Below are 24,716 nucleotides of genomic sequence, written 5' to 3'. Positions count from 1 at the left end.
ATAATTGGTAATGAATTAGTTTCATAAAACTTTCCCTTTGAAGAAATAAAAATCCAGTTTCTACAAAATGTTGTATCTGTGTATACAGAGAGTACCTCACTAGATAGAAGTGAGGGGGTGTTTTTCTTATTTTTAAATTTCTGCCACTCCTCTTGTTCTTCCCTTTCTCAGTTTCTTCTTTGACTTGAGACAGGCACCCAGAGGGAACTTGCGGCCAGCTAAAAGCATTGCAGCACTCTGGTCTGATTGCCCCAAGGGTGGTGAGGCACCCAGCAGGTACCCTCCAGCATTTCCAAAGTGCCTCCATCCCCATTCCTTTGGACCCTGACACACGTGTCATTTGCACATCTTATTCTGGTCTCCACTGACCTCCTGATTTTTTATTCTTGTCTTTCTGCCTCCTTTGGTTTCTCTCTGGCTATTTGGTCTTTTAGAGATATTGAAAGTCAATTAGGATTTTCCAAGTCTACACTGTGCATGAAAGAATTACCGGGTATTGAGTATGACCTTGAAGTCTCTGTGTTTTCTCATTCCCTCCGCAAATATCTGTTGAACCGCTTTTACATTCCAGATCTGAGCCCTAACTTGGGGGCACCTGACAATCTGATAGGTCAGCCTGTGCTCTGTGGTCAGTGGCTATTGCTTTTAACTAAGAAAATGGGCTTTTACTTGTTTCTTGTTGAATCTGGAACAATCTGAAAATGTGGGCTTAATTCCAGAAAACCAGTGTTTTATTTCAGTAGCATTTCAAAGTTTAATTATGTGGCCATGTTTTGCCTGCATGTTTGTCTACTTGAGATGATAGCTGGAAGATAGAAATAAAGTTTGTTACCCTGAATTCTTAATTTAAAAGTTTGATGTGAAATTAATGTAATTGTCATTTTTCTCCATTCTTAACATTTTGTGTAACCGTTGTACCAAAAAAATGAATGATTCATGTGAGTGTCCATTTGAAGCAGTCAATGTAACAGAAAAGGTACTAAGTTAATGCTTTTCATGCAGTTTAAGCAAGACACTATATCTGAGGCTTCTCCATCTATAAGATGGGGGTTTTGTTAGTTGCCTGTCTATTGTAGTTAGTGCAAGATTCAAATTTGACTGCCAGGGAAGTCTCATGTATTTCTTATTATATCACAGGATCACACATTATAATTTTTAAAAGACCAAAATACTACCAAAGTAGTGTTTTGATTTAAATTATATAAGCTTATCACTCTAGGAAAATTTGAAGATATTAGGGAAGAAAATGAACATTTGATTATTACTAGATGCCAGACAGAAAAGGGTGTTTTATAAACCACCTCAGAACCACCTTGTAAGGAAGGTTATAGGTTGTTCATATTTTAGAGATGAAGAAACTCAGAATTCAAGAAACTAGATATTCTGCCCAACAGTATAAATTTGTTGGATAATGATGTGGCTGGGATTCCATTCTGAGTCTTAGACCCCAAAACCTGTGTATTGATCCCGTTTCTCCAAAAGTGCTTACCTTTGTAGGGAAGAAAGTAACACTTATGTTATAAAGGAAAACCGATTTCCTTGTACTTGTAATACTTCAGACACAAAATGTTTGAGTTTTTCACACCGAACAAGTTCTCATTTTTCTGTGAACATCAACTGGGTTTCAGTTTAACTCAACCGTGACACTAACTACCCAGAGTTAGTGTAGACCCTGCCCCCCACCGACCCCGCTTAAGGGGTCCATCCCACAAGATTGCTCCCACTGAAGATACCCACAGAAGCCCCACATTATCACCCATACTTCTGACCAAGCAGCAGTAAACCAGGGGGGTCTCATGACCCCCTTCTAGGGTTTGGTGATTTTCTAGGATAGCTTACAGAACTCTGGAAGGCACTTTACTTATTATTACCAATTCTTTTTAATGAAGGACACAACCCAAGAACAGTCAACTGAAAGAGATCCATAGGGCAAGGTATGGTGGGAAGAGGTGCAGAGCTTCAGTGCCTTTACATAGATGTGATTAATTAAATTATTGGCTGCTACTGCTGCTGCTAAGTCACTTCAGTCATGTCCGACTGTGTGTGACCCCATAGACGGCAGCCCACCAGGCTCCCCCGTCCCTGGGATTCTCCAGGCAAGAACACTGGAGTGGGTTGCCATTGCCTTCTCTGATATTATTGGCTACTGGTTATTAATCTTAATCTCCAGCCCCTCCCCTTGTTAGAATTCAGGGGAGGATGGAGTTGAAAGTTCCCATCAGCTGATCACTTGGTTGGTTCCAGTAGTCACCTCATTAGGATAAACTCAGATATGGACGAAAGAGATTTATTATAAATAACAGAAGATGCAACTTTCATCCTAATCATTCAGGGTTTTATGACCTCTTTGCTAGAAACTAGGAACAATAAAGTGTTAGTCACTTAGTCCTGTCCAGCTCTTTTTGACCCCATGAACTGTAGCCTGCCAGGCTCCTCTGTCCATGGAATTCTTCAGGCAAGAATACTGGAGTGGGTTGCCATTCTCTTTTCCAGGGGATCTTCCCAACCCAGGGATCAAACCCAGGTCTCCCTCATTGTACGCAGAGTCTTTACCGTCTCAGGAACAATAAATATATATTTCTTAATTAAAAAAAAAATATTTGTTCACACCATGCAGTATGTGGGATCTTAGTTTGCTAATTAGGGATTGAACCCACACCCCCTACATTGAAAGTGTAGAGTCTTAACCACTGGACTGCCAGGGAAGTCTCATGTATTTCTTATTATATCGCAGTATCACACATTATAACTTTTAAAAGACCAACTTGATATTTCAAATTTCAAAAGCCTCATAAAACTGAAAAGCCTATACCTGTGTGTATATGTATGTGTGGGCTTCCCTGGTGGCTCAGTGGTAAAGAATCCACCTGCCAATGCAGGAGACATGGGCTTGATCCCTGGTGTGAGAAGATCCTCTAGAGAAAGAAATGGCAACCCACTCCAGTATTCTTGCCTGGAAAACCCCATAGACAGAGGAGCCTGGTGGGCTGCAGTCCATGCGGTTGCAAAAGAGTCAGACATGACTTAGCGACTGAAGAACAGCAATGACAATATGTATATGTATGTGTATATATATATATGTGTGTATATATATATATTCTTTTCAAACACATACATATATACTTTTTTCTCCTGTAGATTAGAATTATTGTGGGTTGGTTGGTTGTTTTTTCTTTTCAGCTTTTTCATTATGTTATTCACCTCACTATATCTGGTGATATAGTCAGGTGAATAACAGGAATGGCATATACATTCCTGTTTTGCAGAATCCTTTAACTTTGGCGTCAGTGAAACAACTCATTGCAGCAGGTAATACAGAAGAACTGCAAAAATGTTTTAGCGCTCGAATGGAATTTGGGACAGCTGGCCTTAGAGCTGCTATGGGAGCAGGAATTTCTCATATGAATGACTTGACCATCATTCAGACAACACAGGTACCATATTTTTATACTTAATTCTTAACATTTTCCCAGTGTTAAAAAATAAACTGAAGCATATTAAATTTAGTAAGAATTTATTTGAGCAAAAATCTATTCGAATCAAGCAGTTCTAAACTGAAAGTAGTTAGGAACTGTTGGGGAGAAAATCTTTTTTCTGTACACTCTAGATTCTTTGGTTGGTTTGTTAATTAAATTGGCATAAGACAGATTAACAAGAGTAAACAAGTTTAATTATATACATATAGGAGCCCCATAAACTCACTGAGACCCAAGGGCAAATCTAGCAGTTGAAGCTTCAAAGTGGAGAATGACAGATTGACTTTTCAAATATATATATATTTATATGTATATATATATATATATATATGGTTTTTTATACTGTCCATAGGACAGTAGAAAAGGAGATGTTTGGTAGATATTTGCCTGCCATATAGATAGGTCTTTCAGATTTAAAGTTATCTCTGGTAATAGCTCTCTTTCAGGATCAGGCTTCTTATCTGAATTCTTTTAGGTAGCTAAGGAAGAGGTAAAAGTTTTTCTTTGGTCTGCCGGCTCTTGATTGCCTCAGCTCAAAATGATCCACATGCAAGAGTGACATGTTTTAGGGTCACATAGTCTGCTCCCCCTCAGAGCGCCCCACTGACAGGAACTAGGGGAAAGACTTTTATAGAGGAGAGGCAGAAACAAAGCAAGGAAATGAATAGATTGGCTCCAGCTCAAGTGGGTGCCATATTTGGGAAGGCTTAGCTGGCTGTTTGTGATTGGCTGTTCTTCAGTTATGAATTCTTCACCTTGAGGCTTTTATGAGGTTAGGTTTTGGCTTGCTTAGTAGGCTCCTAAGGCATTAAAGCCACCTCAGTCCAATGGCCTCCTCTTTTAATTAATTTAACTCCAGGCACCTTTTGTATTTGATAGACCTAATTTGGTTTCATTATGGAATAATCTGATGGGTTTGCTTCGGCACAGGGTGTCACACATTTACTCCATAAAGTTAGGCTTGTACAGTCTGTGGAAGCAGCATTGTTTTGAAATTCATTCATTCATTTATTCATTTCACAGAGATTTATTAGGTGCCAGACATCAGGAATATAATAATGACTAAAACAGACAGATTCCCTCATGGTGCTTCATTCCAGTGCAAATTCACCAACTAAACCGATGGACTTTTATGTTTTTATAACTTTTGTTATGGTTGTACAGATAGCAGTGTTTAAACTTTTTTTAACTGCCAGAATAACCAAGAGTTATTAGTTCTGTTTAGTTTTAATTTATAGTATGCTGCTGCTGCTAAGTCACTTCAGTCGTGTCCGACTCTGTGTGACCCCATAGATGGCAGCCCACTAGGCTCCTCTGTCCCTGGGATTCTCCATGCATGAAAGTGAAAAGTGAAAATGAAGTCTCTCAGTTGTCCCCGACTCTTAGCGACACCAAGGACTGCAGCCTACCAGGCTCCTCCGTCCATGGGATCTTCCAGGCAAGAGTACTGGAGTGGGGTGCCATTGCCTTCTCCTAATTTATACTATAGTTGGAAATTATTGCTGAGTTTCCTTGCCTTTATTTGTGAATTTTACTATCGGGGCTACATTCAGCTTTTAGGAATAAAGATGAAGCCTTTGACAAAACAGCTGCCACTGAGTGTTGAGAGTTCTGTCTGTGAGGGAAATGAAGTGGAACAGGTCGTTCTGTTTCTTCAGCTGCTGGGACATGTTAAAAATGAAGGTCATTTTAGTCCGGGAAAGAAAAGGCTGGGAAAATTAGCTACTGGTGATTATGTGTACTTTACGTGTACTTAAAAAGACAGAGTTGGACATGTTCTAGCAAAATCCTAAGAAAGAAATCTTGCATAAGGTCCTGAATTGCCCTGGAAACCACTGGCTACACATAACCTGTTAAGCAGTAGGGCTCCCTGAGATCTTTCTGGAGGGAAGACTTGGAATAAAGTGAGCCTGGAAATCTCATTCTAGTTTATGGGTAACATGGGATCACGCTGATGGATAAGGTTGCCCTTTGCTCTGTTACTAGGACTGTACAACGAATCACATGAAGCACGGTGGTTTTAAACAACAACCACGTTTATTTTGCTCACAGATCTGTAATGTGGGTAGGGCTTAGTGGGGCGGCTGCTTTTGGCATCACATGGGCTGGTGTGGAGGCTGGAGTCTTCTGAACACTCCTGCTTGCTGGTCCCTTGTGTGGACTCTCGTCCTATTGGTGCCCCAGAGTCATCTGGTTGTATTTAAGAAGCTGGTGGATGTGAGTCAGGAATATCCCGGTGGGAAACAGGATAGAGACTAGAGGGAAATTTTTGTATTGTTTGCCTCATTGCTGGCAGTTATCATTTCCTGTTAGGTTCCTTAACTGAGCCTGACACATCAATGATGGAGAATTCATTGTCTTCTGAAATAGCCATCCTATCTTTGGATCATTCTCATTTAAGAACGGTTTCTTTATTTTGAGCCAAATCTGTCTTTCTGTAGCTTTTCCATATTGGTTTAGTTTAACCTTTGGAAGCTATATAGAGGGTATTTCTTCTGTTTTACGATCATATTTTGATCCTTCAGTGAGTCTTTTCTGTGGAAAAAGCATCCCCTTCTCTTAGTTGTGCCCTCAGGTACTCAACCTCAGCAGGCCCTAGAGTTTTTTAGAGCCCTTTGAAGACAATAGGGCTTTTAGACTAAGGCTGAGTGCTTTAGTCTAAAGTATCTTAGTTTTAAGTATCTGACACTACCCTTATGGCAGAAAGAGAAGAGGAACTTCATCCTCTTGATGAAGGTGAAAGAAGAGAGTGAAAAAGCTGGCTTAAAATTCAATACTCAAAAACTAAGATCATGGCATCCAGTCCCATCACTTCATGGCAAATAGATGGGGAAAAAATGGAAACAGTGACAGACTTTATTTTCTTGGGCTCCAAAATCATTGACAACAGGGAATGCAGCCATGAAATTAAAAGATGCTTGCACCTTGGAAGAAAAGCTATGACCAACCTAGACAGCATATTAAAAAGCAGAGACATTACTTTACCAACAAAGGTCTGTCAAAGCTATGGTTTTTCCAGTAGTCATATATGGATGTGAGATTTGCACTATAAAGAAAGCTGAGCACGGAAGAATTGATGCTTTTGAACTGTGGTGTTGGAGAAGACTCCTGAGAGTCCCTTGGACTGCAAGAAGATCCAATGAGTCAATCTTAAAGGAAATCAGTCTTGAATATTCATTGGAAGGACTGATGCTGAAGCTGAAACTTCAATACTTTGGCCACCTGATGCGAAGAGCTGACTCATTTGAAAAGACCCTGACCCTGGGAAAGATTGAAGGCAGGAGGAGAAGGGGACAACAGAGGATGAGATGGCTGGATGGCATCACCGACTCGATGGACATGAGTTTGAGTAAGCTCCGGGAGTTGGTGATGGACAGGGAAGCCTGGTGTGCTGTAGTCCATGGGGTCGCGCAGAGTTGGACATGACTGAATGACTGAACTGAACTGAATGCTTTTAACCCTCTTGAACACGGGCCGTACCTCAGGGGTCCACCACGGCCAGAGAAAGAGCACTATCACTATGGGAAGCCTTAGAGTGTGAGCATCTGTGTACCTTCTACTGCTGCTGCTGCTGCTACATCGCTTCAGTCGTGTCCGACTCTGTGCGACCCCATAGACGGCAGCCCACCAGGCTCCCCCATCCCTGGGATTCTCTAGGCAAGAATACTGGAGTGGGTTGCCATTTCCTTCTCCAATGCATGAAAGTGAAAAGTCAAAGTGAAGTCGCTCAGTCGTGTCCGACCCTCAGCGAGCCCTTGGACTGCAGCCTACCAGGCTCCTCCATCTATGGGATTTTCCAGGCAAGAGTACTGGAGTGGGGTGCCATTGTACCTTCTAGGAACCCCACAAAAACAGCTCCCATGTGTGCTTGTTACTTTGCATCCCTCAGAAGCTTCAGAAGATTTGCCCAATGCAGTATTTTTGTACAAGAAAAGCTAAAGGCTTTCTAAACTGGCACCACTCTGGCAACAAAGCTGTGAAATATTGCCCTACCAAAAACAAGAGTTACGTTTCATTTTATGACTTCCTTTAATCAAAGTGAAACAAGTAATATGAACCGTGATTATAACGCAATCAACCAGAGTTCTTTTTATTCCTGTAATAAACCTATTTTGTCCAGTAATCAAAACCTCTTGAAGTCAAAGTTCACAGTTTTCTAATCGTCCATATTTCAGACTGAGGTGATGTTACTGTACCCACTGAGATGCAGGAATTGTGTGTTCGACCATTGCTAGGTGGATGGGAATAGCCCAAACTCTGCACAATTTCTATTTGTATAATAGTGGACTGATAGAGCCTCCTTAAGATCTGTCTGCTGGAAAATAATTTCACAAACAGAACGAGTTTAGATCTTTTAACTGACAAAATCTTACACACTGTGTTGAATTTCTTTTACTTTTCTTTATGTAGAGCAAGTTGAAATATCTGAAACACCTCCTTGTCCTCAGAGATTTTAGATTTGTATAAGATGAGTGCAAGCTTTGAAGGAAAATGACCGTAAAAATAATGCTCGTGGCAGCAAACACACAGTGCATCCTTGGTGTTGGATTCTTAGCTCATGGCATGTCTTAACTCAGTTAGTCCTCATGCAGTCCTTAGAAGTAGGTACTGTTCCCATTTTACAGAAGAGAAAACTGAGGCACTGAGAGATTAAGGAACTTGTCATTTGCCCACAAGTGGTGGTCTAAGCCCACAGATTCTGTGTACTTTTAATTTAGCACTGAACCACCTCTAACCAGACCCAGGCACAAGTCTGTTGTTGTTCAATCACTCAGTCGTGTCCGACTCTTTGTGACCCCATGGACTGCAGCATGCCAGGCTTCCCTGTCCATCACCAATTCCCGGAGCTTACTCAAACTCATGTCCATCGAGTCAGTGATGCCATGCAACCGTCTCATCCTCTGTTGTCCCCTTCTCCTCCTGCCTTCAATCTTCCCAGGATCAGGGTCTTTTCAAATGAATCAGTGGTTTGCATCAGGTGGCCAAAGTAGTGGAGCTTCAACTTTAGCATCAGTCCTTCCAATGAATATTCAGGGTTGATTTCCTTCAGAATGGACTGGTTTGATCTCCTTGCAGTCCAAGGGACTCTCAAGAGTCTTCTCCAACACCATGGTTCAAAAGTATCAATTCTTCGGTGCTCAGCCTTCTTTATGGTCCAACTCTCACATCCATACATGACTACTGGAAAAACCGTAGCTTCGACTAGATGGACCTTTGTCGGCAAAATAATATCTCTGCTTTTTAGTGTGCTCTCTAGGTTTGTCAGAGCTTTTCTTCCAAGGAGCAGGCCTCTTTTAATTTCATGGCTTGCAGGTACAAATCTAGGCTCTGCTATTTGTGTATCTGAAACTGGGCCAGTCATTGAAAGTTCTAGCTTTTCCATCTGTAAAATGGGATTTCTTGGCCAAGTTGATCTGGGATTACTGATAATAAACGCTAAGTGTCCAACACAGTACCTGATACATACAGATAGAAAATAAATAAAGCTGTTGTTTTCCTATTGTGCAGTTCACTTAGTTACTGAGGGATTTCTCTCCTGCTACAGTGTTCTCTTGTGGAAGCAGAGAAAACTTGATCAATTTTTGGTTTGGTGTGTTAAAACGTATATAGTCTTTTAATTCATGGGTGTTTTTTAGGGATTTTGCAGGTACCTAGAAAAACAATTCAGTGACCTGAAGCAAAGAGGTGTTGTGATCAGCTTTGATGCTCGAGCCCATCCAGCAAGTGGAGGCAGCAGCAGAAGGTACGTAAGATATTCATGTTCAGGAAACTATATTTTTGTCGTGTATTTTGTAGTTTTATTTGTAATCACCATTTCAATAGGTTGGCGTTAAATACATTTGTCAGCTATATTGCTTAACTATAAAAAAGATGGGTAGATTCTGTTTGTAACTTTTAAGAATTCTGGTTTTATGTTTGGGTTAAGAAAATGTAATTATTTAGACAATGTAGAACTTAATACCTATCTAAGGCAATTTTTTGTAAATGGCAGTATTATTTCTGGTTCCTCTTCCTTTTCTAAATCCAGCTTAGACATCTGAAAGTTCTTCGTTCACATAATGCTGAAGCCTAGCATGCAAGATTTTAAGTGTGACCTTAATAGCATGGGCGATGGGTGCAATTGTCCAGTAGTTAGCACATTCTTTCGTCTACCCTTTTTGGGAATTGGGATGAGAATTGAGCTTGTCCAATCCTGTGGTCACTGCTTGGTCTTCCAGATTTGCTGACATATTGAATGCAGCACCTTGATGGCATCATCCTTGAGGGTTTTGAATAGTTCTACTGGAATTCTGTCGCATACACTAGCTTTATTAACAGCAGTGCTTTGTAAGGCCCACTTGACTTTGCTCTCCAGAATGTCTGGCTCTGGGTGGCTGACCACACCATCATTGTCATCCAGTTCATCTGGATCTTTTTAATACAGTTCTTCCATGTATTTTTTCCTTCCCTTCTTGATCTCTTCAGCGTCTGCTGGGATCTCTACTGTTTGTCATTTATTGTGCCCATCCTTGGGCAAAATGTTCCCTTGATATCTCCAGTCTCAATGCCTTTGAACTATGGTGCTGGAGAAGACTCCTGAGAGTCCGTTGGACAGCAAGGAGATCAAATCAGTCAATCTTAAGGAAAATCAACCCTGAATACTTGTTGGAAGGAATGATGCCGAAGTTGAAACTCCAGTATTTTGGTCATCTGATGCAAACAGCTGACTTGTTGGAAAAGTCCCTGATTTGGGGAAAGATTGAAGGCAGAAGTAGAAGAGGGCGTCAGAGGATTTAGATGGCTGGATGCAATGGACATGAACTTGGGCAAAATTTCAGGAGATGGTGAGGGACAGAGAGGCCTGTCGTATGGCAGTCCATGGGGTCTCAAGGAGTCGGACACGACTGGGCAACTGAACAACAGCAGCATTATTTCTCTTCACTTTTTTTCCTTTTATGAAATTTTTTTCTTCTACTATTTATAAGCCTCATGAGCTTCTTCTCATTCTTAAATGCCCATTGCAAAGTGCATTGTTGTAACATTCCCAAACCAATGAGACTGTCTTTTGTGGCTATAGGCAGATGGTGATGGTGATGGTGGTGATGATGATGGTGATGGTGGTGATGATGATGATGGTGGTGATGATGATGATGGTAGCGGTGGTGGTAGTGGTGGTGATGGTGGTATGGTGGTGGTGGCGATGCTAGAATCATTCAAGTGCTGAATGCGAGTTAGGCACCTAGGTATTTACTTATTTAGTCCTCACAAAACCTGTAATCTAGGTACTTTTTGCTCTGAGATCATAAAGTGAGAGAAGGTACCACAATTTAAACATAAAGAGGCTGGCACCAGGGGTCAGCAAACTTTTTCCCTAAAGGGCAAATAGTATCTTACACACTGTAGGCAGCACAGTCTCCATTACAACCACACCGCTCTGCCATGTAGCATGAAAACAGCCATGAACAATTCATGACTGAGTAAAGTTTTGTAAAACTTTATTTACAGAATGCCTGGAGTTTGCCCATCACTGGTCATAATCATGTCATATGACCCTCTTTTTTGCTGTAACACTTCCTCTTGATAGCTTACATGAACAATGTAATTTCCTGAGGTTGCAAAAGTGACTTTTGTACCTTTTAGTGAATGCAGTATGTATCTAATTCAGGTTTTTATTTAAATTATTTTTGCTAAAATTTGTTGTTTTTTTACTTTCTCCTATATAGGGGCATTTTTTAAATTGTCAAAATCATTTTTGTATTACTCTTAATTCTAGGAATTTTAATGCCTGAGTTGTTAAAGATTTGCTGTTTTTGCCCTAGCCAGCTCCCAAAATAGTGTTCCATGCAGTTAGTGCTCAAGAAATATTTGAGAGAATGATCAAATACTTTGTTTAATCCTCTAATAGTGTAATATTGTTCATTGGAAGTAAATTGTTTATTGTGATGAAATACTTTAAGCATGAAGAAAGACTTGCTGCCATGTTCTGTGTCCTGCCCTAAGCCAGATGCTGTGGAAATTGAGAAATATGTCAAAGTGTCAAAAACTTGTCATCTTTTAAGAGCTGAAAGGAGCCAAGATGTATATGTATCATATACAGACGTGTATCCCACGTATAGCTCACACTCACGACAGTGTGCCGTGTGTTTTGTAGAGGACAACACTGAATCAAACACTAGTCTTCATGGCGTATCCTGGGCAGTGACAGCTGTAGAGACTTCTCCGTTCTGCCTGGTGCCATGCGACTTGGTACAGGGCCAGATAACTCTTCATTACAGGCACTGCCCTGTGCAGTGTGGGATGCTTAGCAGCATCCCTGGCCTCCATCCGCCAGCTGCCACTAGCACCATACCCCAGTGACAACCGAAATTGTCTCCAGATGATTCAGGTGCCCCGTGGGAGCAGCACCGCCCTTGGCTGAGACCCGCTGAGATGGAAGAGAGCTGAGAGACTTGGGTGCAGCCTGGCTTAGCTGCTGTGTGCCCGGTGGACATGGGACAAGTCATCTGGCCTTTCTCAACTTTAGTCCCATTTCTCTTAAACAAAGGGGTGGAATGAAATGACTCCTTAGGTTCCTCCAGGCTAAATGTTCTCTGCCAGCAGAGTACAATTAAGGTTTTCATCGATCTGGCTGCTGTTCTCAGTCTAAAGAAACGGTTGGGGGACTTCCCTGGTGGTCCACTGGCTAGACTCCATGCTCCCAATGCAGGGGGCCTGGGTTTGATCCCAGATCAGGGAACTAGATCCCACATGCCACAACTAAGAGCTTGCATACCGCACCTAAAGATCTGGAGTGCTGCAACTGAGACCTGGGGCGGTCAAATAAATATAAAAAAATAAATGGTTGGACCTTCATTTTCTTCTCTGTTGTCACCTGCTCTCCTGACAGCTCTACTCTCCTTTTCTCCCCGGTCACTCTGTATTTCCAGATTTGCCCGACTTGCTGCAACCACGTTTATCAGCCAGGGGATTCCAGTGTACCTCTTTTCTGATATAACCCCAACCCCTTTTGTGGTAAGTGTTTGCTTTTATAATTTCCTGTCCCAGGATCAGGGGTGGAACATGGCCAGGTTTTACCATCTTTAGGGCTCTTGGGATTCAGTTGTTTGAAAGACAGAAGGGCTCCTTGCCTTTTATCAAGACTTACCTCTCCAGGAATGTTCCTCCCACACCCTAGTAATATTTCTCTGGTGTTCAACTTTTGATTCATCAGAATTTATTTCTTTTTTTTAGTTCATTTTTTCTTTTGCTTGCATTCAGAAGATATTTTAGCTGGTTAGCAGAATGTCTTTTGTCTGTTTGTCTTTTTGCTTTTTAATTTGGTTTGTGTTCTTTTTCTCAGCTACTGCAATTAGGAAACTTCTGGGATCTAAATCTGAATTCACCTCAAACCATGTCTTACCATGAAATTTTTGACAAATTGGTGTACCAACTTTTTATATATGAGTGTTTCACTCTAAATCCTATTCATAGCCAGTACCAGAAGCATGCTTGGCATGTTTTAGTAAGATTTTTATCAAATTCCTATTGTAACAGAATCTAAAGAAAAGGATAACAGGTACTACGACAGCTGTTCCTTTTAAGTAGAATGAACTTTTAAGAGTAGGGCCAGATGCTCAAAATATATGTTTTTAGAAATTAAACCAAAAACATAATTCGAATGCACTTATTTCCATCAAGTAGAAATGAGAGTGTATAAATACAGAAGTAATCTCCACTAGCTTTGCGTTTACTGTCTCTAGTGCACTGACAGGTAAGTGCAGCTCCTCCTAGCTTGTAAATATCCCAGCAGATGCTCAGTGTCACATCCAGATGTGGCTCAAATTTTACTGTTTGATGGAAAAACTGCAATGTGTTCAGGCATCCTTGGTCTTCTGTACTATATTAATGTTGGTAGCTATTGTTTTTATATCAGACATGAATTAAATAAGTGTCTCATGATCACTGGCCCAAGTAGTGGAGTAATTCTCCCTTCTTCTTTGCTCCAGGACACCTGGGGAACATGAGATACCTCCTAGAGGGGCAAGTGACCACAGTGATTTTTGGTGGGAGGGTAGAGGGGGACAGACAGGTAGAATTTCAGGCTCCCTGTGTAGACTAAACCTCAGGTGTAGCCATAGGGGATCCTCTCCCCATCTGGGGAAGTAGTCTTATAAAGATGGGAGCTACGTAGAAATACAAGAGCGGGACAGTCAGCCCTGGAGTGGGAGATAAATGCAAGCTCTGAGAGCTCTCTCCATGTTGTTCACATTTTCCTCAACCTTTTATTTAAAAGCAAATCAGGGAAAGAAGAGCAGAGGATGCAGTTGGAGAGAATAAACTGAAGCCATAAGCTTCCTTCCTAAGCAGAAGGCTTAAAAGAATGTGCATTGGAGAGTCAGAGCATCATACTGTGTAAAGAATTTTCTACCTTCACCAAGGAGAAGATAGGATAAAAAGATACACAGGAAAATACTTGCCTTTCTTACTTAGGGTACACATCACAAAATTTTGAGCAGTGAGTTAGTTTTAAGGGTAATCAGAGTATACTCCTTGGATGTGGCACAAAAATATTGTATGACACATTATGATATTTATATATTACGTTTATTAAAGGGAAAATGGTACAAACAATGTATGATAGACCTTTTAAATATATCTAATATTTTGCTTCAAATTGTTCTTGTTTCCTACTATATTACAGCCCTACACAGTATCACATTTGAAACTTTGTGCTGGAATCATGATAACTGCCTCTCACAATCCAAAGCAGGATAATGGTTATAAGGTATTTTTATTTTTCTCTCCATATTTATGTCCTTCCATCTGAAGTCTGTGCCTTGGGAGCACAGGGAATGGATGAACTCTAAACCGTCTGGATATGTTCCCATGTTCTCCAGGTCTATTGGGATAATGGGGCTCAGATCATCTCTCCTCATGATAAAGGGATTTCACAGGCTATTGAAGAAAATCTAGAACCGTGGCCTCAAGCCTGGGACGATTCTATACTCAATGGCAGTCTGCTCCTACATGACCCAAGCGCTTCCATCAATAAAGACTATTTTGAAGACCTTAAAAAATACTGTTTTCACAGGTAAATGGGTTGGAAACTCACCTCAAGTGAGTTAAATTAATGTGATTCAACCAAATTATGTTTTCATTATATTTTTGTCCTCAACCGGTATTCTATACTACATATACTGTTATTGCATCTGACTTAAGAGGCTATAGATGAGGGGTTGGCAACTTTTCTTAAAAAGATAGTGAAAAAAAAAAAAAAAAAGATAGTGAATACTTTTGGCTTTGTGAGCCACTATGTTGCTCAACTACCCAACTCTGTGTTTGCAAGAAAGCAGCCATAGATAATACAGAAATGAATGAACACAAACATAGCTGTGTTAAAAAAAAGTTTATAAAAATGGGTTTCAGGGGCATAGCTCAGTGGTAGATCCTTTGACTGTAGAAGCAGGCGGCTAGCCCACAGGCTGTGGTTTTCTGACCTCTGTTGTAGATTCATATATATGTATATGTGCATGTAAAGAAAGAAAGTGAAGTCACTCAGTCACGTCCAACTCTTTGCAACCCCATAGGCTACCCAGGTCCTCTGTCCATAGGATTTTGCAGGCAGGAGTACTGGAGTTGGTTTGCATTTCCTTCTCCAGGGGATCTTCCCGACCTAGGGTTCAAACCTGGGTCACCTGAATTGCAGGCAGACACTTTACTGTCTGAGCCACCAGGAAAGCCGTGTGTGTGTGTGTGTGTATAATATATATACATATATCTATATATGTGTGTGTGTGTGCATACTTTTATATATGTATGTAAAAAAAAAGCTTGTTGGAAGGTGTCAAATAGAAAATGTTGAGAAAAAGGAGAGTCCAATTAAATAAATTTATATTAAAAAAAAGAAAATGTTGACTTTTTTTATCTTCCCAGAAATTTTCATTTCATATATAAACATATATACATGTAATATATTAGTATTTCCAAATCGTAACTAAGAATATAGAGTGCATGTGTCTTGTTCTATGCCTTTTCCCCTCTGGTTAATTTGTCATGGATACCTTTCTGTATTAGCTCCCATTAGTCCTGACCGTTGTGTTTTAATGGCTACTGTACCAGTCTATTTAACCCCGTGACACAGATGTGATGCTCATGGACAGGAAGCAGAGGAGCTGAGTGAAGGGTTGTCCTGCCCTAGTATGCTGAGGGTCCCATCACTCCTGATTGTCCCCTTAGGAAGGAACCACTGATGGTTAAGCAGCAGAACTTTAGGGTTGTCTCTAGTATTGTATTTGCTGAACCGTCTGGGAGTGGCAGCTCCTGTATGGAATGTGGAAGTCCCACCCCACCTGAAGGGAGCTGCCATGCCATTGGTGTTACCATGTGCAAACATGGATCCCGCATTACCAGTTATCTGATTTTTTTCTCCTAAGAGAAACTGGAAACCTAGATTTTTGTATATGAAATTCTCTAATTTTTAAATGTTGGGGACCATTTAAAAATGGTCTGTAATCCAAACAAAACTCATCTGTGCATGTTCCTTCTGTCCCTCTTACTGAACTTCATAAAGACTAAGGGTTTCTAGTTTTCTGCTATTCACCAAGTAGCGCCAGTCTGCAACTTTGAGCACGGTTCCTTGAGTATTGGTGTGTGTGTGTGTATAAGAGTATTCAAAAAAATACACGGTAGATGGAATGTCCTGATGGCATCACCGACTCGATGGATGTGAGTTTGAGTAAACTCTGGGAGTTGGTGATGGACAGGGAGGCCTGGCGTGCTGCGATTCATGGGGTCGCAAAGAGTTGGACGTGACTGAGCGACTGAACTGAACTGAACTGATGGTCCTAGTGGTGGTTAGAACTGTGCGCTTTCACTATGGAGGGCAGGGCTTTGGTTCTTGGTTGGGGAACTAAGATCCCACAAGATATGCGGGGCACAAAAAAAAAGATACAGTGCAGGCATCAGAATTATATATGCATTTATAAAGTTAATAATGATTAAAAAATTGCTCTTAGAAATGTTATACTAGCTGAAGTTCTCACCAACAGAATATGATAACAGTATATGATCCACACACATTCTTACCTACACTGAGTATTATGAAATGTCTCCTCTCTCCCAGTTTGCTACATGAAAGCAATACCTAACTTTATTTACATTTTTAATTATGAATATTTTTATCTTTATTTAACCTATATTTTTCTAAGTATTTGTTCTTTTTTTGCATTTGTGAAACCTCTTTGCTTGTACAGAAAAACTAGTCTTTGTTTATTTCAAATATTGTTTTCCCATCTGTTGTTACCTTTGGATTTTTTCATTGAAACTTTTAATTGCCTACTTCTGGGTTTTGTGTCATACTTAAAAAGATTTCACTATACCAAGACTATTTTTTAAAAAGCACAACTCTTGTTTTACTTTAAAGCTTTCATGTTTACATTTTGCAGTGTTTTGTTTTTGGCCATGCCACATGACATGTGAGATTTTAGTTCCCGAGCCAGGAATCAAATCTGTGTCCCCTGCAGTGGAAGCACAGAGTCCTAACCACTGTATTCCAGGGAAGTCCACATTTTGCAATGTTTAAATCTTTTGAATTCTTAGTTATTTTTAATTTTGTATGAGGCATAAAGTAGGAAAGCAGATTAAATTCTTCTAAAAAGTGCAGTTGTACTAACATATTAAACTGAAGAATCTATTTTTCTTTGACTAATTGGAAATACCACCTTTAATCAGACAATTTCTAACAGGATTTAAGTGCTATTATCTATCAGATAACTGCTATATTCCCTTCCTTTGTACTAATTAATTCATCTCATTTTAATCATCACAGTAATGCTGAGGGTAGGTTCTGATATACTGCCATTTTATAGATGAGAAAACTGTAACTCAGAGAGGTCACAGAAAATAAGCAACAGTCGCACAGCTTAGCAGTGGCAGAGCTCTAGGGACTCCCCTAGTGGTCCAGTGGCTAAGACTTCACGCTCCCGATGCAGGGGGCCCGGGTTTGATCTCTGGTCAGGGAACTAGATCCCACATGCCACAACTAAAGATCTCACGTGCTGCGACAAAGATCGAAGATCCTGTGTGTTACAACTAAAACCCAGGGCAGCCAAATAAAAGTAGCAGATCTCCAGGATTTAAATTTAGAATCTGTCTCCAAATCATGTTAACCACTAAGCCTTACTGCTTCTCACGTATTTCCCAATTCAAATTGGATCAACTTCTGAATTCTATCTTTTCCAGATTTGTTCTCACTAATCTTGCATATTTATTTTTCTAGATGTATCTGTTTTCAAAGATATGTTTGTTTTAAACTACCGTTGTCTTAAGGAAGACCTTGTTCATTTACTCATTGCCAAAAGAAGTGCACACTACCTTAGAACCTAGCAGTCAGATAGCTGGAATTTTTTAACACTTTGTATTTACATTTTCTATAACTTCTGCTGTTAATTTTGATGTTATTTTTATTCTACATTAAGTCCCTCAATCAGAGCACTTTGCTAAATAGGATTGTTACTTGACAAAGAAAATGTTTTATTAGTTATACATCTGTATATGGGAAGTTCCATCACATTGTGTTCAAAGGGACATTTTGAAAATCATATGTGAAGATTGTAGAGAATAGTTGAAGCCCTGGAGCTGGCACTGCTGTGGGTAGGTACTGCCATGGGCCAGCTGGGAGTCCTTCTTGGAACCCACTGTAGGTGTGAAAGTTGTAGCATGAAACAAAATCCAAAAGTAATCGGATTTGCAGGAAGTAACTACAGAGTGAAATTTAAAACAATGTGTTATGGGAGCATGTATGTTTGGAAGAGAGTGAAAAAGCTTTCTTTCTTTTTTTTTTAATAGAATTTTGAAAGACACTCAGTTGTCTTATACATTCTTATTATTTTGAAATCTTATGTTCTTAGGTATCTGGTTCCTTGATATTTTGCAAACCTTTCGTTTTGAGAGCCATGCTTGTGTTTCTTCTCATTCTCCACGTGTCTGTTTCTAGGGCTGTGAACAAGGAGACCAAGGTGAAGTTCGTGCATACCTCTGTCCATGGTGTGGGTCACAGCTTCGTGCAGTCGGCTTTCAAGGCATTCGACTTTGTTCCTCCCGAGGCTGTTCCCGAACAGAAGGACCCTGATCCTGAGTTCCCAACAGTGAAATACCCGAATCCCGAAGAGGGTAAAGGTGTCTTGGTAACTTGACTTTTTTTAATTATAAAATTTATCTTGAATATAATTCAAAACTATTACTTTGGAGTAAAATAAGTTTTTTGTGTGTTTTCATTGTGCCAAACAAAAATTAATTTCGTCACTGGAAATTTAATTTATTAGTTATCCATTTCTTAAAAGAACTTTCAAATCAGATGTGTTAAGCATCAGGATGTGAAAGCTGAAATTGCTCGCAAATTTAAAATGATGCTTTACATTCAATTTAATTAATTTAGTTTCATTTAGTTTACTGTGCTTCTTAATGCCAAAAAGAAACAATAATAGAATGGAGGTTTGTCACACAATTTTTATCACTCAGTTGACATTTTTTTGATATGAAAAAGTTGCTATTTAAATTATGGTTCCTTTAAGCTTTTTATTTTATTTATTTTTAGTATTTATTTACTTGGCTGCCCCAGATCTTAGTTGCAACATGTGGGATCTAGTTCCCTGACCAGTGATTGAACCAGGCCCCCTGCACTGGGGGCACAGAGTCTTAGCTGCTGGACCATCAAAGAAGCCCCCACTTAAACTTTTTAAAGGTTAGGGTAACAGTTATACTCAGAGAGTCAATTTTGGTTTGTCTGTGAGGTTGATCACAGGGCCAGGCTTGGAAATAACCAGGCCAGCCACAAACACAGTCAGGTGTTGGGCGAGTCCCACTGGTACACGTGGGTCATGCGTTGATGCTCTCGTTATCTGACCTCTGACTTAGGAAGTAGTATGTGACCAACCAAGACCAGTTCCAGAAATAGGATTCAGTCTTGGTTTGGGAAAAGACCTCTTTTAGTTCTTAAAGAACTGAATATTTTTAAAGACTGTAGTGTGCTCAGTTCTTGGTTGGAGTGATCTTTTTCTCTTCTTTTTCTCTTTTTTTCAGACTTTGTCTTTTGCTTTGGCTGACAAAATCAAGGCCAAAATCATTTTAGCAAATGACCCAGATGCTGATAGACTTGCTGTGGCAGAAAAGCAAGACAGGTACAATAAATTGTGATTACCTGCATAACGTGTGATATAGTGTCAGTCAGATGTTTCTGGAGAGACCAGATGTATTTGGAAATGTTTCCCAGTTATCTTGCAAATGATCATCTCACTGAACCTCTGTCAGATCCTCTGACGTAGAGGAAGTACCAGTCCAGGGGCCACAGGTCCTGCAAGCACAATGTAGGGTCAGCCAGCCAGTGTGTATTTGGTATTGAACTTACTTGTTACCACCCCCTTTTATCGTTAATTAGTGACTCAGTACCTAATGAGGGCAAAGTACTTTGGTGCTGGCTTTAAAGGTCAGCACTTGGCAAGGTTTGGTGAGGAGCCAGACCTTCAATGCCATGTTGAATCCCAAAGAAAGGCAATGCCAAAGAATGCTCAAACTACCTCACAAGTGCACTCATCTCACACGCTAGTAAAGTAATGCTTAAAATTCTCCAAGCCAGGCTTCAGCAATATGTGAACCGTGAACTTCCAGATGTTCAAGCTGGTTTTAGAAAAGGCAGAGGAACCAGAGATCAAATTGCCAACATCTGCTGAATCATTGAAAAAGCAAGAGAGTTCCAGAAAAACATCTATTTCTGCTTTCTTGACTATGCCAAAGCCTTTGACTGTGTGGATCACAATAAACTGTGGAAAATTCTGAAAGAGATGGGAATACCAGACCACCTCACCTGCCCCTTGAGAAACCTGTATGCAGGTCAGGAAGCAACAGTTAGAACTGGACATGGAACAACAGACTGGTTCCAAATAGGAAAAGGAGTATGTCAAGGCTGTATATTGTCACCCTGCTTATTTAACTTCTATGCAGAGTACATCATGAGAAACACTGGGCTGGAGGAAGCACAAGCTGGAATCAAGATGCTGGGAGAAATATCAATATCCTCAGATATGCAGATGACACCACCCTTGTGGCAGAAAGTAAAGAAGAACTAAAGAGCCTCTTGATGAAAGTGAAAGAGGAGATGAAAAAGTTGGCTTAAAGTTCGACATTCAGAAAACTAAGATCATGGCATCCGGTCCCATCACTTCATGGCAAATAGATGGGGAAACAGTGGAAACAGTGTCAGACTTTATTTTTCTGGGCTCCAAAATCACTGCAGATGGTGTTGCAGCCATGAAATTAAAAGATGCTTACTCCTTGGAAGGAAAGTTATGACCAACCTAGATAGCATGTTAAAAAGCAGACATTACTTTGCCAACAAAGGTCCATCTAGTTTAAGGCTATGGTTTTTGCAGTGGTCATGTATGGATGTGAGAGTTGGACTATAAAGAAAGCTGAGTGCCGAAGAATTGATACTTTTGAACTGTGGTGTTGGAGAAGACTCTTGAGAGTCCCTTGGACTGCAAGGAGATCAGTCCTGGGTGTTCATTGGAAGAACTGATGTTGAAGCTGAAACTCCAATACTTTGGCCACCTGATGTGAAGAGCTGACTCATTTGAAAAGACCCTGATGCTGGGAAAGATTGAGGACAGGAGGACAAGGGGACAACAGAGGATGAGATGGTTGAATGGCATCACTGACTCAATGGACATGGGTTTGGGTGAACTCCGGGAGTTGGTGATGGACAGGGAGGCTTGGTGTGCTGTGTTTCATGGGGTCGCCAAGAGTCAGACATAACTGGGTGACTAAACTGACTGACTGAACTGAGACCAGAGAGCATGCCTGTGGGGTGCTGCAATGCTTGAGATAAGTGTGACTGTAGAGTTTGTACAGAGCAGTGATGGATTAGGAGGAAAGTTGAAAAGTACACAGCCTCCATGTAGTTTTGCAGGTCAAACAGCATGTGTAATGTTTGGGGGACAGTTTAGTGCTGCCAAAGGGTTAGGACTTTCAGTTATGACAAAACAGGTTCAATTCTGTGTCAGTGTTTAGAAATTTAAGCTGAGGTGCTACATGATCACATGTGAGGTATGCTTGTAACCACCTTGACTTCACAAAGGGACCGTTGCAGGCCTGTTCTCTGGTGTCCAGACTGTGAGTACTGTGCTGAATCTTAAGGAATGGTAAGCTGTCTCTCAGAATCTGCAGTGCTGGGCAAAAAATTGAAATATATAAGCTATTATACTTGGGGAGCATCTTGCCAGCATGTATCTGTTATGTTTAAAACCAAAGCCTTTGCTGAAGACTGAGATAAAAGCATTTCTGTGTCATCATTGACATACTTAAAAATTTTCAATGATAGGATGTTTGTCTAGGCAAACTGGCTGAGACACGGTAGCTGCTCAGATGTTTGTGCAGTGGTAGCCACACTTCTGTTATGTGAACAAGAATAATGAGAACAACAACAACAAGAAAGAAGAGTGAGAACAGTCCTGCAGAGGCCCCTTGGAGCCTTGTTTGGCTTAATTGTTCTGTCCATATTTGTCGCTTACAATTAAGCACTCTCTTAAGATTATTGTCATGCATAGGTGGTTTTTTCTTTCAGTGGCAAATGGAAAGTGTTTTCAGGCAATGAGTTGGGGGCCCTCCTGGGCTGGTGGCTCTTTACTTCTTGGAAAGAAAAGAACCAAGATCACAGCGCCCTCCAAAACTTATACATGTTGTCCAGCACCGTCTCTTCCAAAATCCTGCGAGCTATCGCCTTGAAGGAGGGCTTTCACTTCGAGGTATAGTGTTTGGGAGAGTTGCCCCTTTCCCTTTCTTTTGCTCTGGAGAAAGTCTAAGGCATTTCTTTCTCTCTTGGATTATCCTTTTAGGAAACATTAACTGGCTTTAAGTGGATGGGAAATCGAGCCAAACAGCTGATAGACCAGGGGAAAAATGTCCTATTTGCATTTGAAGAAGCTATTGGTAAGAGTTGAGCACCATAATCACGTGATCAGTTAATTTATAGAATGCAAATAAACGGGCAAAGATTTGGATTTGGGTTCAAAGAATAACAATGAAACAGAAGCATGCAGTTTGCTTTTCTTCTGTGACCCTCTGCAAATGCTGAACTGTCAAATCCCAGAGTTTGTGTCACAGATTTTTTTTTTAGCTGAAAAGAATATCTCACAAATAATCAAGCCATTCGTGTAAGCAAGTGAATCCTCTCCCCTGATGACTGTGAATAGTTGTGTTTTGTACTTGGCTGTAGTAGCTTAAGAAAATCCAGGGGAGCTGTGGTATTTCCTTACTGTGGTATTGGTATCAGGGCACATATAGTTCATTGCCCGTCAGAGAGTGCCCTGCAGAGATATGTCCAGAAGAAAGGAGAAGCCACAGTTGTAGGACTTCCATCAGAGTGAGTATCACCTGAAAGAACCAGCCAGGATGATGGGAAAACACTTGTCTTAAATAATCACTATAAATGAGCGAAAAAGAGAGCCAGCAATAGAAACGTGAAATGCAAATGTTTGTGCTGGGGATATTTTAGCTGTTTATTTAGTAAAAGTTACTATGTGTGTGCTAAGTTGCTTCAGTCGTGTCCAACTCTTTGCAACCATATGGACCATAGCCCACCAGGCTCCTCTGTCCATGGGATCCTCTAGGCAAGAATACTAGAGTGGGTTGTCATGCCCTCCTCCAGGGGATCTTCCTGACCCAGGGATTGAACCTTCATCTCTTATGTCTCCTGCATTAGCAGGTGATTTTTTTTTTACCACTAGTGCTACCTGGGAAGCCCAAAAATTTGTTCATCAAATATTTTTTGCTTATCAATTACATATGGACCCTGAAGGAAATGGATGAACTGATGTTAGCCTACAGTAGTTTATATAGGTGAGGTTAGTAACCACACAAAAGAGTAGAGGCTCACTGTCAAGGTGAATCAGGTACTGGCAAAAACTATGGGAATTCAGAGAAGACAGAATAAGCATCGACTCGAGCAATTAGAAACAATTTTGTGTGAGCTGAAGGGCTAGACCTGGAAAATGAGGACATTTTGTCTAGAAGGGAGACTCTCCTTACAGTTTATTCAACAAATACTTCCTCTTTTTGTTCCTTTTTTTTTTTTTAATTAAAGCATAGTTGAGGGCTTCCCTGCTTATTTAACTTATATTCAGAGTACATCATGAGAAATGCTGGGCTGGATGAAGCACAAGCTGGAATCAAGATTGCAGGGAGAACTATCAATAACCTCAGATAAGCACATGCCACCACACTTATAACAGAAAGCAAAGAAGAACTAAAGAGCCTCTTGATGAAAGTGAAAGAGGAGAGTGAAAAAGTTGGCTTAAAGTTCAACATTCAGAAAACTAAGATCATGGCATCCGGTCCCATCATTTCATGGCAAATAGATGGGGAAACAGTGGCTGACTTTATTTTTGGGGGCTCCAAAACCACTGCAGATGGTGACTGCAGTCATGAAATTAAAAGGTACTTACTCCTTGGAAGAAAAGTTGTGACCAACCTAGACAGCATGTTAAAAAGCAGAGACATTACTTTGCCAACAAAGGTCCATCTAGTCAAAGCTGTGGTTTTTCCAGTAGTCATGTATGGATGTGAGAGTTGGACTATGAAGAAATCTGAGTGCTGAAGAATTGATGCTTTTGAACTGTGGTGTTGGAGAAGACTCTTGAGAGTCCCTTGGACTGCAAGGAGATCCAACCAGTCCATCCTAGAGGAAATCAGTCTTGAATATTCATTAGAAGGATTGATGCTGAAGCTGAAACTCCAATAGTTAGGCCACCTGATGCGAAGAACTGACTCATTTGAAAAGACCCTGATGCTGGGAAGATTGAAGGCAGGAGAATGGGATGACAGAGGATGAGATGGTTGGATGGCATCACCAACTCAATGGACATGAGTTTGAGTAAGCTCCTGGAGTTGGTGATGGACAGGGAAGCCTGGCGTACTGCAGTCCATGGAGTCACAAAGAGTTGGACACGACTGAGCGACTGAACTGAACTGACCTGAGGGCTTCCCAGGTGGCACTAGTGGTAAAGAACCTGCCTGCCAGTGCAGGAGACCTAAGAGATGAGGGCTCGATCCCTGGGCTGATCTATTCTGGAGGGCATGGAGGGCATGGATCCCTGGAGGGCATGGCAACCCATTCTAGTATTCTTTCCTGGAGAATCCCATGGACAGATAAGCCTTGCAGAATACAGTCCATGTGGTTGCGAAGAGTTGGACACAACTGAGCATCTGAGCACATCCATATTAGTTTCAGGT

General features: G+C 40.8%; 1 protein-coding gene and 1 long non-coding RNA gene across 4 annotated transcripts in view; one reads left to right on the top strand and one right to left on the bottom strand.

Moving 5' to 3' along the window:
* Window positions 1-24,716, top strand: part of PGM2 (phosphoglucomutase 2) — a 46,277-nt gene that overhangs the window by 1,400 nt on the left and 20,161 nt on the right. For 2 of the 3 annotated variants that reach the window (XM_086406165.1, XM_086406163.1), the window contains exons 2-10: window positions 3,267-3,434; window positions 9,113-9,219; window positions 12,383-12,467; window positions 14,137-14,220; window positions 14,333-14,526; window positions 18,430-18,619; window positions 19,515-19,612; window positions 22,051-22,231; window positions 22,322-22,415. In XM_086406165.1, the coding sequence (XP_086262291.1) occupies window positions 3,267-3,434; window positions 9,113-9,219; window positions 12,383-12,467; window positions 14,137-14,220; window positions 14,333-14,526; window positions 18,430-18,619; window positions 19,515-19,612; window positions 22,051-22,231; window positions 22,322-22,415 (1,201 nt within the window). The remainder of the gene's footprint in view (window positions 1-3,266; window positions 3,435-9,112; window positions 9,220-12,382; window positions 12,468-14,136; window positions 14,221-14,332; window positions 14,527-18,429; window positions 18,620-19,514; window positions 19,613-22,050; window positions 22,232-22,321; window positions 22,416-24,716) is intronic. The other variant, XM_086406166.1, reaches the window with a different exon arrangement.
* Window positions 17,943-24,716, bottom strand: part of LOC147370817 (uncharacterized) — a 39,729-nt gene continuing 32,955 nt past the window's right edge. The window contains exon 2 of the long non-coding RNA XR_015165493.1: window positions 17,943-19,785. This is a non-coding gene — a long non-coding RNA (uncharacterized LOC147370817). The remainder of the gene's footprint in view (window positions 19,786-24,716) is intronic.

The sequence above is a fragment of the Bos grunniens genome, chromosome 6 (genome assembly GCF_055505025.1).
Source record: "Bos grunniens cultivar Pamir isolate PY7600 chromosome 6, Bosgru_T2T1.0, whole genome shotgun sequence".
Classification (NCBI taxonomy): Eukaryota; Metazoa; Chordata; class Mammalia; order Artiodactyla; family Bovidae; genus Bos; species Bos grunniens.
The sequence above is the reverse complement of the archived record's forward strand: the minus strand, read 5'-3'. Positions and strand labels throughout refer to the sequence as shown.